The 14468-nt window shown below is 52.3% G+C and overlaps 3 protein-coding genes across 3 annotated transcripts; all 3 read left to right on the top strand.

Annotated features, from left to right (window-relative positions):
* Nucleotides 1-42: 42 nt before the first annotated feature.
* On the top strand, nt 43-6376 carry sidE (nonribosomal peptide synthase SidE; the record flags this gene model as incomplete). Its single annotated transcript, XM_015545408.1, has 3 exons — nt 43-615; nt 663-2714; nt 2792-6376. The coding sequence occupies 3 exons, from the start codon at nt 43-45 to the stop codon at nt 6374-6376; spliced, it is 6210 nt and encodes a 2069-aa protein (XP_015412600.1).
* Nucleotides 6377-7178: 802 nt separating this feature from the next.
* On the top strand, nt 7179-8529 carry ANOM_000149 (transient receptor potential ion channel family protein; the record flags this gene model as incomplete). The annotated part of the gene is made up of 2 exons (XM_015545407.1): nt 7179-7554; nt 7649-8529. The coding sequence occupies 2 exons, from the start codon at nt 7179-7181 to the stop codon at nt 8527-8529; spliced, it is 1257 nt and encodes a 418-aa protein (XP_015412525.1).
* A 267-nt stretch (nt 8530-8796) lies between these two features.
* Nucleotides 8797-9189, top strand: ANOM_000148 (uncharacterized protein; the record flags this gene model as incomplete). The annotated part of the gene is made up of 1 exon (XM_015545406.1): nt 8797-9189. One exon carries the CDS (start codon nt 8797-8799, stop codon nt 9187-9189), a length of 393 nt encoding a protein of 130 aa, XP_015412524.1.
* Between the last annotated feature and the right edge of the window lie 5279 nt (nt 9190-14468).

Below are 14468 nucleotides of genomic sequence, written 5' to 3'. Positions count from 1 at the left end.
CAATCCTTTTTCCTCTCCAGGTGATATTGCCACGGCATCAAAATGGCTCCTGTCGCTCTTCGAGACGTCGTGGAAAGCCCTGAACTACAGGGCTCTCCGGTTGTATCGACCAAAGCTCGGTCATTCCCTCTTCGCACCCCCCCATCCCCTCCTTGCCTCGTTACCGATTATATCAGATACCAAGTCGAGTCGAATCCTGATGCTCCTGCGGTTCAATGCGAGCGAGAGCAACCTTACAGTTATGGCCAACTTTGGCAGCTCGTCGCCCACATTGCAGCAGTGGCTCAATTCCACCCAGGTCGTATAATACCCCTGTGTATGGACCTATCAGTCGAGTTTGTGGCTACCGTGTTGGCCATCCTCTGGTCGGGAGCTGCCTATGTCATTCTTGACCCGGAAGGTTCTGCGCAACGGAACCGCGTCATTACAACGGATTGCGGCACTGAGGCTGTCGTTGTCCATGAAAAGTATGCTTCCCTGTTTGATAACAGCATCACCATCGAGAGCATCCGGTCGAGTAAACAGACCCATGTGCCACTTGACCTTCCTTCGATTGGTCCATCCGATCTGGCATACCTGATCTATACCTCAGGCTCAACCGGTATCCCCAAGGGCGTCCTTCTTAGCATCGTGCTGTCTCCCATGGCATCGACCAATTCCAGCTCAATGGTCGCAATCGATGGTTGCTCTTCTACAACCCTATCTTCTCCGCAGCTCGAAGAACAATTCTTGCTACCCTGTCTAAGGGCGCCTGTCTTTGCCTCGCCAGAAGGGATCGACTCGCGACTGCTTTGCCCGAAGTATTGACGAACCTTCAGATCGACGCGCTGGGTATTACCCCCTCCGCCCTCTCGTTGTTGTCTCCAGAAGAGACACCCAACTCCTTGCAGCAGATCACCACCGTTGGCGAGCCCCTCAGCCAGGCCCTTGTTGACACCTGGGCGAACAAAGTACACCTGCGGGTGTCATATGGACTGAGCGAATGTGCTCAATTGAACTTCTCCCGTCAACTGAAGACAGGTGATAACCCCCGCAACCCTGGTCTCCCAACCGACACCACCAGAGCCATTGTCCTGGAGCCTGGCACCCTCAAGCCTCTCCCAGTCAACGAACCGGGCGAGCTCTGCCTATATGGTCCTCAGATTGCCAATGGTTACCACCGACGTCACACAGAAACCCAAGCTGCCTTTGTCAAGGCACCAGAGGGCGAGCCCGGCACGATGATGTTTCGCACGGGCGATTTGGCCGCCAAGCGTGCGGATGGAACTTTTGAAATCCTGGGTCGTATTGATCATCAGGTTAAAATCCATGGCCAGAGAGTGGAGCCTGAGGAAGTGGCTGCCAAACTGGCCTCGGTAACGGGGGTGGCCGGCTTGGTCTGTGTGGGTTGCTACATCAACGACCGCATGTCGCTTGTGGCCGCTGTTATCCCTTCGCCCGAGTCGGACTGGGGTAGGCTCGTGCAGGATCTGCGCAACTATGCCCGCCAGTCCTTCCCACCGTATATGGTTCCTAGCTATTGGCTGTCGTGCAGTGAATTGCCCGTCAACCAAAACGGAAAAGTGGATTTCCGGGCCATTCGTCAACTTGCTGAACGCACAGAGGTTAGCCAGATGCTGGGCCACGGCACTTCACCAGAAAGTGGTGCGGCGACCCGCTTGAGCGACCTTGCGTCGGAGATTGCAGAGGTTTGGGCGGAAGTGCTGAATATGCCCGCATCCTCCATCATACCCACTGATTCCCTAGTGGCATTGGGAGGAACTTCCATTGATGCAATTCGCGCGATTCGAGAGCTAAAGCAACGCGGGATTCATGTCGAGTTGGCGGATATGCTTCAAGCACAGACAGTCGAGGAAACTGCTGATGCTGCCCAGGTAGACTCGACGCTGACTCGAGTTAGCAATGAGCCGTCCGAGGCTTTTGCATACATCTCCGATCCAGTGCTCAAGGGAAGCCTCCTTGCTGACCGCCACGTTGTCGATGCCTATCCTGTCACGGCGCTGCAAGAAGGCATCCTGGCCAGCACACTCCAGGGGAACGACGACTATCTCTACCAACGCATCTTTGATATTCGCCATCTCGACCCTGTAAGGCTACAGCTGGCATTCCAAGTCATCTTCTGGCGCACTGGACTATTGAAATCAACCTTCGTGACCGCAGCCAAGAGCTTCGTTCAGGTCTTCCGCAATGACTTCAACCTACCGTGGTCGGAAGTCTCCATGAGTCTGGCAGATTATCTCGAGCAGGACAAACAAAGAGGCATCACACTAGGAGAGCCATTCATGCGTGTCGCTGTCCTAGATGGAAGCATTCTCGTCGTCTCGGTTCATCATGTACTTTTCGACTTCTGGTCACACAGGTTCCTTTTCGATGATGTCGCTAGTGTGTACTACGGCCGTCGTCCTGAGAAGCGCCCAGAGTGGAAGTCGTTCGTTGCGCTTCTGCACGCACGAGACACGAAGCCATCTCAGGAGTTCTGGAGAGAACACCTCAGCGAGGCAGTCCCAACAATTCTCAATTATGCTCCTGTGGAGACAACATCCTCGGCCAGGCGCATTGTTAGCCAGGAGGTCAGGGCTGCATCATCAGCTTTGCGTGCGCCTCTGAGTGCAATCATCCATGCAGCTTGGGCTCTCGTTCTCTCGTCCCACATCGCTTCAAAGTCCGTCACAATGGCAACTGCTGTTTCCGGTCGCGAGTTACCTGTTCCCGGTGTTGAGGCCCTGAATGGGCCCACGCTGCTGTTATTCCCTACGCCGTCGCAATTGATCCGGAGCTGACACTTCAGCAGCTGGTGCAGTCTGTCAACACCAGTCTCTGGAAGGCCATCAAACACTCCCAGTTTGGAGTCCGTAATGCCCTGTCCGCTGCCGAGCGCCAGAACACTAGTCTCTTTGACACCATGGTTAATATCCTCGCCAGCGAGACGGCTAATAATGATATTTCCAAGGAGGTGTTCCAGCTCCATGGCCCGCGGCCAGTATGGAGAACGGAGTACACAACACTGAATGTTGAGGAGGGTGTTGGAGGTCTCAACGTTACGCTCACCTCGCCAATGGACGTGCGTCGTTTGGAATTTATCCTCGATCAGTTTTGCATGGCGTTGGAGGCCATTGCATCCAATCCTCGACAGACCGTCAAGGCAACAAACCTGGTAAGCGAGACAGAGCTACAACTCATGCTTCAGTCACATAACGACTTGCCTGATGCGAACCTCACGTTGCATGGCCAATTCGAAGGCACGGCCCGTCGCTACTCTGATCGGGTCGCGATCAACTACCAGAACGAGCTGCTCCTTACATACAATGAGTTGAATACTCAGGCAAATCGCATGGCGAACTATCTTTCCGAGCGCGGGGTAATGCCGGGTGACATTGTACCTCTTCTCTTGGAGAAATCGCCACTGATGATCAGGACTATTCTCGCGTTGTTCAAGCTCGGCGCTGCTTATGTGCCTTTGAGCCCTGAGAATCCTTTGGAAAGGAACGCGTACATCGCTCGGGACGTCAGCGCCAAGTTCGTCCTCACGGAGAAGGAATTTGAGTCGTACTTTGCCTCGGAAAGTGACATTCCTTGCATCCTCTTGGATCAGGCCAGACTTCGCGCCTATTGCCCCGAGCCACAGCAAATCATTGTCTCTCCGGATTCCCTCGCCTACCTACTCTATACCTCAGGAAGTACCGGTCTTCCAAAGGGTGTCATGGTCACACATGGTGCCTGTGCAGCTGCCATGCAGTCGATCATCGAATTTGAGCATCGACAGGGTCAGGAATCAAGGATGCTGCAGTTCTCCAACTACGTCTTTGACGTCTCGCTGTATGACTTTTTTGTAGCACTGCACAGCGGTGGGACTCTGTGCATTGCACCCTCAGACCGCCTGTTGAACGACCTGGCCGAGGTTATCAACGAGATGAACGTGAACCATGTTTTCCTGACTCCTACGGTGGCTCGTCTGCTGAATCCTAGCGATGTCCCGACCTTGGAATCCATGACTGTTGGTGGTGAGCAGCTGACCCGTGACGTGGTGACAACATGGGCTTCACGCGTGAAACTTCGCAATGGCTATGGGCCCACTGAGGCCTCCGTCTTGGTGACCATGAAGGACGTCGATATGGACACAATCGGAGGTAATATTGGCAAGCCCCTCGCGTCCGTGGGTTCCATCATCCTGGAAGCAGATGGAGTTCGCCCACTTCCTTATGGTGCTGTCGGAGAGCTCTGCTTCTTTGGACCTCAGCTTGCGCAAGGGTATTTCAAGAAACCCGATATTACCAGTGCCGCCTTTATTGAGAGTGAAATGCTCAACGGGCAATGCTTATACCGAAGCGGTGACTTGGCCAGGTATCTTCCCGATGGAGATATTGAGTGTCTGGGGCGCAAAGATGACCAGGTCAAAATTAACGGACATCGGATCGAGCTGGGAGAGATCGAACAGGCATTCTTAAGAACTGGCGAAGTCAAGGACTGTGTGTTGGTTGTCTGGAAGCAGAACAGCACCGCTCATCTTGTCGCGATTACCGTTTTCGATGGTGCAGTGGCTGAGAAACCGGGCGAGATCCTTCCCCTGGAAGGCTATGTTGTGAATGTGCAACGTGTCCGAGCTAAGCTCACTGGGCTGACTCCATACATGATTCCAAAAGCAATTCTCCCTCTATCGTCGCTACCAAGACTGCCCTCCGGCAAGGCCAACCGCAAGCAGCTCAAGGCGATGCTGCAGTCGCTGAGCCAGGGTGAACTGACCAAATTCTCCTTTGACAAGGTCGGCAATTCGCAGTCAAAGGGTGCTGTTATCCCTCTAGTATCTGAGACACAAAAGTTACTGCAACAAGCATGGATCGATACCCTGCAGCTTTCTGATGACCAATTCGGTTTGGAAGCCGACTTCCTTAGCCTCGGCGGAGATTCCATTGCCGCCATCAATCTCGTTAGCTACCTCAGGCGCAAGCAGCTCAAGATCTCTGTGCGAGATGTGCTCAAATACCCTGCTCTTGGGGCCATGGCCGACCAACTAAAGGGCGAGTCGGATGATGTACAGCAAATCAAACAGCAGACTTTCGTTTCCCCATCGGAGGTTGATGCTGCCATATCTGCTACTGGTCTGCAGCCGACTGAATATGAGTACATCTATCCTTGCCCACCAGGACAGGCCGAGTTCCTGACCCAAGGTGCACATCCTGAGGCGTTGTGGAGTCTGATGGCAGTCCGAAAGGTCGGCACCGACTTTGACTCAATACAGTGGATTGATCTGGTTCAGCAGCTGACAACGACGAATGACATTCTGCGCACAACCTTTACTCGCTGTCACGGAAAGTGGTATGGTGTCGTGCTCCGCGATGCAACCCCCGTGGTCGAAATCTATGAAAATGTCAGCGACGTGGAGCAGAGAAACCAAATCATTCAATCTCTTGACCATCACCGCTTTGTGTTTGGCCAGCCCTTCATTCGCTACGCCATTCTGCATCTGTCGACGGGTGAGACCGAAATCGTCACGAAGCTTGATCATGGCCTTTACGACGGAACTCTTCTCCGCATCTTTGGTGAGCACTTTGAGGCTTATCAGCGTGATGCTGCGTTGGAACGCTTCACTTCATTCAAAGAATTTGCATTCCACATTTGGCAGATGGACAAGTCTCGCACGCTATCGTTCTGGAAGGAGTCCACGAAACGCCCCATTGCCTTCGAGTTTCCCAGCGGCAGTGCTAACGAGCCACGCATCAACTCCGTCCATGTACATACCATCAAGCTTGAATTTGATACATTCGCCAAGGCTACCGGTGCCACTGTCTCCATCATCTTCCAGTCTATCTTCCAGCTCTGGCTGGCGCTGCGCAGCAACCAACGCGACGTGGCCTTCGATTACCTGTACACAGGTCGCAACATTGATCTCGCTGACCCTCAAACCATCAACGGGACGTGTGCGAACTTCCTTCCCATGCGGTCGGCAGTTGATGCGTCAATGCCCGTGTCCGAATTCCTTCGTCAGACCCAGGATGAATTCTGGCAGTACACCGAGAATAGCACAGTGGGCATGGACGAGATTCACGAAGCCTGTGAGACTACACGCGAAGGGTTCTCAAACAAGACCCTCTTCCTCTTCCAGCCATTTGAACCAGTCATCGCGACCGAGAAGCAGTACCAGAAATGGATTGTTATGGCCAAGTCGCAGGTGACAATGCCGCAGCCATACGCGGTAGTATTTGAGGTTGTCAAAACCGCCGATATGAATGAGTATAAGCTCAAGTTTGCCTTTGACAAGCGTATCTATGCGAAGGAACAAGTACAAAATGAGGCCCAAGTGATTGAGAAGATGTTGGCGAAGGTGATGGAGGATGCAGAGGCGTCTGTGGGTGATGTTTTGGCATCCTTGCGATCTTGACCTGTGTACATGATTATCTGGAAAATAACAGTCAATTCGTTCCTGTTTCCTGGCATAGCGTACCTGAAATTCCCCTGGTACTTTTAACCTTGTAGATGCCACCAGTAAGAGGAAATTGCCGATATAGATCTATGAAGATCGTGCAACAGAAACAACATGATAGGTGCAGCAGTCTCGGCTCCAAGGTCACTGGACCCACCCCCATGCCCACGCGGAGTTGGTCGGAGTTCTTCTCGTCCAGGTTCCGACCGTCGGGTGTTATTGGGCGCGCCGTTCTCTGCAAACCACGCAAACCCCTTCCCGGTGGAATTGGTCGGTGGTTTCCTCTGCCGACTGCCGACCTCCGATCTTCCGCCCCACAATTTCTCCCATCACAATCTATACGATAGCCTCTACGATCTGTTCCATATAGGAGTCGCTAGGAGGTAACCCAGCAAAGAATATCGGACAATGCGGAACATGCTCTCTTCAGTGTGCGATGGACTCTCCATTGTGGATGGTGAATATCTTGGCTTCTCACCTCCGTACCTCCGAAAACACGGTCTCATTGTGGCAGTGTCGAAGCTGGCCCTGGAATTGGATACATTGGCTTATGTGGGTATTTCTAACGAAGCTGCCTATATCCGTATATATCTCTCTCATTATCTGGCTACCGCAAGAATCAATCTGCCGCCTTGCTTGTCCAGCGAATCTTCACTCGGCGGTCATAGCCTTTTCTCCTTTATTTTTGCTATAAGCAGCCGATGTGACCAGTGATTTACCACGGCCAGCACTCTAGCTGCCACTTCTTTCCCACTGAAAGATGCGATTCTTGATATGCCTGAGCAGAGCCATTCTTGGTATTCTTTACACTGCTCAATTCATAAACGCCCTCCAAATACTCGAGTCCACTGCCCTCATTCCATGCTCTGATGATAGCGTTATCAACACCGACTTGTTTAGGATGGCGTTGACACCCGAGAACAGCAGTCTTATGATCGAGTATGACGGCGAGTTCACCTTCTCGGGGATGATCATGTTGGATGTGGACGTGCTAGCCTATGGGTACAGCTTCCTGACCATGCGGCTAGATCTATGCGACTATGATTTGTCCGGATTCTGTCCCATGATACCGCAAAACCTGACCGTGCCGTATGCAAGTTTGACTCTGTCAGATGATATTATCTCAGAAATTCCCGGTAAGTTTGAACTCCTTCGGATTGATCAGTGAACTTCTACTTAGTATTTTGCTCCCTGGTTATATGTATCCATTGACAACAGTCCTTTTGATAGGTATCGCCTATACTATTCCTGATCTGGATGCCGTTGTTCGAGTCAACATGATATCTAACTCGACAAATCGAAGTGTCACTTGTATTGAGGCAAGTGTGATCAACAGTAGTACAGTCTACCAAGCCGCGGTTGGCTGGACACTTGCCGTTTTCATCGGACTCGGCCTCTTCGGGAGCATAATCCTCTCGGCTCTCGGCTATCTCAGCATCTCAAACCAGATTTCATTCCGCACGGCTCTCCTGCTGAACTTCATGCAAGGTCAAGCCATGGTGGGCCTCACTGTGATGGAGTTCAAGCCAATGATACAAAACTGGACCCAGAACTTTCAATGGACCATGAGCATAGTACATGCAGACTTTCTGGATACTATCACGACTTGGTTCCAGCGGTCAACAGGAGGAACACCTTCAACTTTATATTCCGAAGCTAGCACTATTTCAATCGGCCTCCTCAAACGTTCCGACGAAGTACTGATAGGGGGAAGCGTGCCAGCATCAGGTGATGGAACGGAAGTCCTCCTCCATGGCATCATTCGCATGGGATACCGTGCAGGCCTTGAGTCCACCAACATCTTTATGACCGGACATCTGGTCTTTCAGTTTATTGCGATGGTCATGCTCCTAGCTATCATCGCCCTCAAGTTCGGTCTATCCGTAGTTCTGAAAAAGACCCAGTGCACAAAGTCCGGCTATTCCTTAGCTACCCTGGCTGACTGGCAGTACTTCATTCGAGGCAGTCTTTGCCAAATCGCGTGTCTTGGCTACCCGCAAATATGTGTGTTTACCATGTGGGAACTGTGGCAGCAGGTCTCGGCGGCCGAAGTCCTGCTTGCTATTACGCTATGGCTCGCCACGACTGATTCTTGGTCATGCAACGTTTAGGGTCCTCCAACATGCACGCACAGCGAGAAGGTCAAATGAACCTCTGACGTGCTCGCTTCATTTTGATTCACTCTGCCTGGCCAAATGGGGCCATCTGTATGCCCATTACAGGGCCCATGCATTCTACTTCATCATCCCGCTACTACTCTACACAGTATTGAAAGGGATGACTATCGCGTTCGCCCAATAGAACCCTATAGCGCAGGTTATAGTTCTTCTTATTTTGGAGCTGGACTTTTGATTTGTACCGCAACTGTCCGGCCGTATATGGGGAAAAAGGCCAATGCATTTGCCACCGCTGCCGCCGCCATTAATCTTGTCAATGCCATCTTCTGCTTGGTCTTTACTAATATCTTTGATCAGCCGGATCTCATGACTGGCATTGTGGCCCTCCTCTTCTTCTTCCTCGACGCGATATTTACCCTCGTGCTCGTCGTCTTCTTGCTCATTGGCATTGTCTACGCCTGTCAGCTTAAGGAACCAACTGTAGCAGCCCGGCGTTTCTATCACAACCGCGTGTCCTTGCAGTCTACCAGGTGGTTGCTTCGAAAGGAAAATAGACAGGCGATTGAGCTAGTCCCTCTCCCAGAAGCGACCACGTCTAGAAAATACGACTACCAGCGACGTACAAGTTCGTCTTCATGTCAGCCAAAATTGTGAAATCGAGTATAGGGCACTCTCAGAGGTATGGGTAATGGCATTTAGGCTTAGGTTTGGGTGGGATTCAAGATCTTGGGCTACAGAGTCGGGACCTCCCGCCCGCCACGCACGCTGGGTGAGCCAATCCCAGCCTATGAAGTATCAACTGGGAGTCTGGGACAGATTAGAGAGTCTCGGCTCTTTCCCATGTGGAACCTGAAGCTCGTTCCCATCATCTAGCCAGAACCATTAAGGTCCAAGCCTTAGGGAAAACTCGCCCTGCCGTCAACCCTGTTGCACTCCCTGACACATTTATTAGGGCCAAGTACATCTTGTTCTTTTTCCGTTCAGAGTCAAGTAACGTATAACTTCCCAGAATTTTTATCGTACCAGCTTACTGCAATCCGACCAACTCTTCGGCTTCCCGGTATATATCTAGTGGGAATTAGCCCAACTTGAAACAGAGTAGTATCTACGTGCCTCGGAGAACACCAGGATCGCCTCTTCTGGCAGAGATCATGTCATTCATTGGTTGCACGTTAACTTTAAGATATAATGAGATATTTTATACTGTAAGAAACGGAAGACATCTCGACACGACCAGGTCCCCACATTGCAGGCATTGGGATCCCGACAGCAAAATTGAAACGGGTGTAATGGCGATCCACTGCTCACTGCTTTGCAATTACCAGACTCTTGACTCGGTCTGTCCGTGAATCGTCCGGCTTCGCATCCTTGTCCTGCGGCGGAACTTCGGTGATGGAAATATTGGCCTTGCCCTTGAGTCCATTTAACGTGCCAGCGAATGTAACTGATAGCTCACCGACAGGCTTAGTCTTGTCAATTGCGCTCACCTGGAAAAGCATTATGTGGTTTTCAGAGGACGGAGAGACCGACGCCTTGACGGAGAATCGGTTGGTATCAGACACAACGCACTGGATGCTTTTCGGGCCATTTGCATCTTTGGTGTCTGGGCGGCTAAAGAGGTCACTTTCCGTATTGCCCACGGGGACCTCGATGTGGAAGCTTTCCACTCGGAAGTCCTTGCCGCTTTCGTCTTTGATTTCGATCTTCAGCGACCAGGAGCCCGCGGTGGGAGCAGTGTTGGGGGCCTTGTAGTTGAGTATCGGTTTGGGCCGCAGAGAAAGTTCCTTGACGAAGCCTGGGGTGACGTCGTTGATATAGGTCACCGTAGGGTCCGGCGGAGGCGTGTGTCCGACGCCCATTCTGCGAAGCTCATCAGTACCTGCGGGCTATGACGATAGGGGCAGTTGGGCTCTTTTCATACTCTATAAACATGATGATAATCCCGACGATCGCCAAGACGGCGCCAATGAGAGGGAGGACGACGCTCTCGATGCCGATGATGGCGTACCCAATCTCTAGAACCTCGACTGTGACCTGCGCTGCGACAGTCGACAGGTTGATGATGTCTAAGATGATTACTCCGACGTTTTCGTACCCCCACTCCTTTTCGATCTGGAATCCCAGCCCGACCACGACGGCCACGTTGCTAAGCGCGACGACTGATTTTAACATCACGGAACCTACCTTGGACGCCTTGGCCCAACGGGTCAATTTTTCCTCTGCCTGCGCGGCGGAGGTGACCTCCCCAACCTGGGCTTCGAGTGAAGGCTCAACGGCCTGACTATTGACCGCTGCCAGTCCCTCATGATTTAGCACTGGGGTGTCCACTCCGTCGATTGGCACAGTGACTCGGCCCTGTGAACCACCCACGCTCTGGTTCCATCGCCCAAGAAGATATCTGACCTTCGAACTGTTCCACGCGTTTTCCCCCAACTGCTTGATGATCGGTGCCATGTCGCCTATCAAGCGGAAGGTGGATTCCACCACCTGCAGCGTAGCCTTGGCTCGGTCGATATCAGAGAGATGGTCCCAACCGGCCATATATTTGATCGCGGTTGCAAGCTGATATGCTTGTGTCCTGACTGGTTATTAGCCACAGACCTCTGGGCCGTAGTGCTCAATGAAGTTGTAGAGGACGGCAGTAACACATCACAACCTACATGATAGCTCCAACCTTGACCAACACACCATATGTTTTCTTAAACTTTTCCCTTGTTTTAGGGCTCAACCACTTTTCTGCCTTGTCACGCATTTTCTCGGCGATCTTTGCGAATGGCTTCAAGTTCTTCTTCCCGAGGTAGTCCTTTCCTTCCCGTACCAGCTCCATGAACATCCGTCCAAGCTCAGTCTGATTCCCAAACAGCTCATTCGCTATTTCTCGCTCCACTTTGGTATTGTACGTTTTTTGTAGCGTCTCAATATCGAGGCTGAGATCTTCGAGTAAAGCCTGACTAATACTGGGATCCTTCGTTTTGATCTTGATGATCAGCTGCTCCATGAAGTCAACGGCAAACTTCGAGAACCCGTCCGGGTCAACCGGGGCGCCTTCGTAGGAGAGGATCAGAATCGATTTGTCCAGGATGAGCTTCCAGAGCTGCTCTGGGTAACCCCGGTTTTGCTTATCTAGCACGCTGAGGAGCATGCAAACACGGTTGACGAGGTCGTACCCAGTGCTATTTTCGTCGACCTGCGTCAGAATGTCTGGATTGGTACACATGGGTTAGGGAGAACCCTCATCCGGAGACTCACAGTTTCGCGAATGCCATTTGGCTGAGGTAGTCATCGGTGCTGACCGCTTCGTAGTACTTCTTCGCCCAATCCTCCGAGTCATTGATGTAGTCCTTGAGCCGGGGCACCTGGTCCAAGTACGCCGCCTTAACCGCCAGGCTGTTAACAGCACTAAACTCGGGTTTCCTTGAGATACAAGATTGGGCCTGCGCACTGTAATTAGCATGCATGATATATACCCCTGGGATGGAAATCTGATTGTAAAGCTAGGGGGATATACCTTCCCCTCCCAGAAATACTGCAGCTTTTCCTTCTGCTCACTGTTGAAGTTCCCTTCATATCGCGAGTCAGTGCTCAGGCTATATAGAAAGAGCGCTCGCGTGTAGACATTGCTGAGGAACTTTCGGTTGTTGTCATTCAACTGGTCCTTCAAGGAGATCGGTAGGATGCCCTCATTTGCCCCTTTAGAATCACCGAAAACTTCCTTTTCCTTTTTGCCCCTCCAATATCCCGCGGCTGCCATCACGTAGTTCTGAGTGACGCGATGGTTGTCGAAGTCGGTAGGAGTTTCTATAAGCTGTAGGTCCGGAATTGAGAGTGGTTTCCCCGACATCGCCGCGGTCAAGAGAGCTGCCTTTGGTGACGGGAGGGTATGGATATTAGCGGATATGGAATACAGGTCGGCATTAAGGCCATAGTCGAGGTGGGCGATTGGGGACGAGGCAATGGCCCTTGGGACCTCTTCCATCAGCTGTTGGTGTTTGTCCGAGCCCGATGCATGAAGTGCGTGGATATCCCCGTCTTCCCCAGTCTCCTCGACGAGTTCAGTGTAATGACCTCTGGCGACACCTCTGACCAAATTGACGATTAGCTTCAGCCCCTTGAAGAGCTGTGGCTTTTCCGTGCCCTTTGGCCATTCATCTAAAATATCAGCAAGCGAATCTTCTAACCCGTCAGAGATCCTGATGTCGATTATCAGCTCTCCGGGGTGCAAGGTGACCCTCGCTTCGTAGATCGGTTTGTCGTATTTCGGATCTACCTGTGGCAGACTCGCTTTGGCCTGGAAAAGGCCCTTGTTCGACTGGACCATCTCAATCTTGACGTCCCAGAAGGGAAGCCAGGCCTCGTCCTGTGAGGGACTGTATCCGTCTGCTTTCTCTGGATCCGGAAAGGTTTTCTTGGTACCGCTTGGGGAGTATAACAGCTGTACCGGTGCAGCAACGACGGGAACTGGGCTGGAGAGGTTTCCTCCCTCCTCAATCGCCACCGCACCAGTGGCCATGAGACTATCGGATGAGAATTGAAGGGACCCGTGCTCCCATACTCCGGGTGCCTTCTCCCTGCTCCAGTAGACGTGCTGATGGGTAACTTCCGCCCGGTGGACAAGCTGTGCATCCACCATGACCGCACCCTCCTTCAGCCAGACCTCAGGCAACCTTTCTGCTACAACCCCCACGACCGGCTGTAGCGCGAATGCCATCACTACCGAGTGGACGGACATTCGATTGCGCTGCATCCTTTTCTGCGAATGCTCTTGGATGGCCTGCAGATCCCCCGGTTGTGGGACCCGGTCAGGGGTAAAGGTGTTTTTGAATGAGGTGAACACCGAACCGAACACCCCCGATAGTGAATTGGGCATTGATTGAATCTGTGGGTCTCAGCAGTCAGATCTCATGCCTAGGGTACAATAGATAGGTAAGACTCACTGCTGCAATACTAGTCTTCTGCTCCCGGATGGGGAGGTTGGCAAATCGATCCTGGAATCGTTTCAGGGTGATTTCGGGATAGTTGGCCGCCACCAGGTACCCATTTGCGTGATAGCGAGCTCCCCCGTGGCTACCCTGGTGAAAGTGTAGCCCGTACACGACATTATCTGGGGTCTGGTCGACCGTGAACGATGTGATGCGAACCTTCGCGTACTTGGTCCCTGCACTTGCCTCGTCCAGTCGATACAGCTCGTCTCCGACACGCAGCTGGGAGACTATGACGTTTGGGTTCTCTTCCCGGGCAATTGCTGGCTGATGGCCTTGGGACCAGCTGTCGTAAAGAAGATATGGCCTGCGGTGACAAAGGGCTTCTCTCCGTTGAAACCGAAGACATATACAGGATCTCCATCTTCAGCAGTGTGATTCTCGACTCTCTCATCGGACAGCGTGCCTAAGTCATTGGCGTTAATCGGGCTGAGACGAGGTCCATTTCAACCAAATTAGCTTACCGTATTCACCTGGGGCCTTGGTAAGAACTTGGGCTCCCCTCTGGAGGGACTCAATATTGACATCTCCCACGATCGTCCGGACCTGTGTTCCCGCCACAAAGCAGCCGAAAAGCATCTGGGAAGCTGCGTCTCTTGCAGGGGTATAATTATTCGGCTCAAGACCAGTAAACAAATCCCGATATTCCGCACGTTTCCCCCGAATCCACTCCTGCAACTGTTTCCCGTAAGTCTTAGCCCCAATTATTGGAATTGGTGGGTGAGTGCCAGTTCCTACTGGCGTCGTCCTTGAAGGCTCCTGGTAACAAATGTTGATTTGGCCATTGACCAGATCCCTCCAGTCCTGGCGGCTGCACCACTGAACAGAGATCCTCTGACCAAGAAGTGGGAATGACGGTCCTTGCAGGCCATCTTCTGACGACCATTGCACCGGGAGTGACACCTGCAAGAAATCATCGACCTTGCGCGCGTCGATGAGTCCCTCATGCGTCAC

Source organism: Aspergillus nomiae, assembly GCF_001204775.2.
Source record: "Aspergillus nomiae NRRL 13137 chromosome Unknown contig00001, whole genome shotgun sequence".
Lineage (NCBI taxonomy): Eukaryota > Fungi > Ascomycota > Eurotiomycetes > Eurotiales > Aspergillaceae > Aspergillus > Aspergillus nomiae.
Note: the sequence above shows the minus strand (reverse complement) of the source record. Positions and strands in the feature narration are given on the sequence as shown.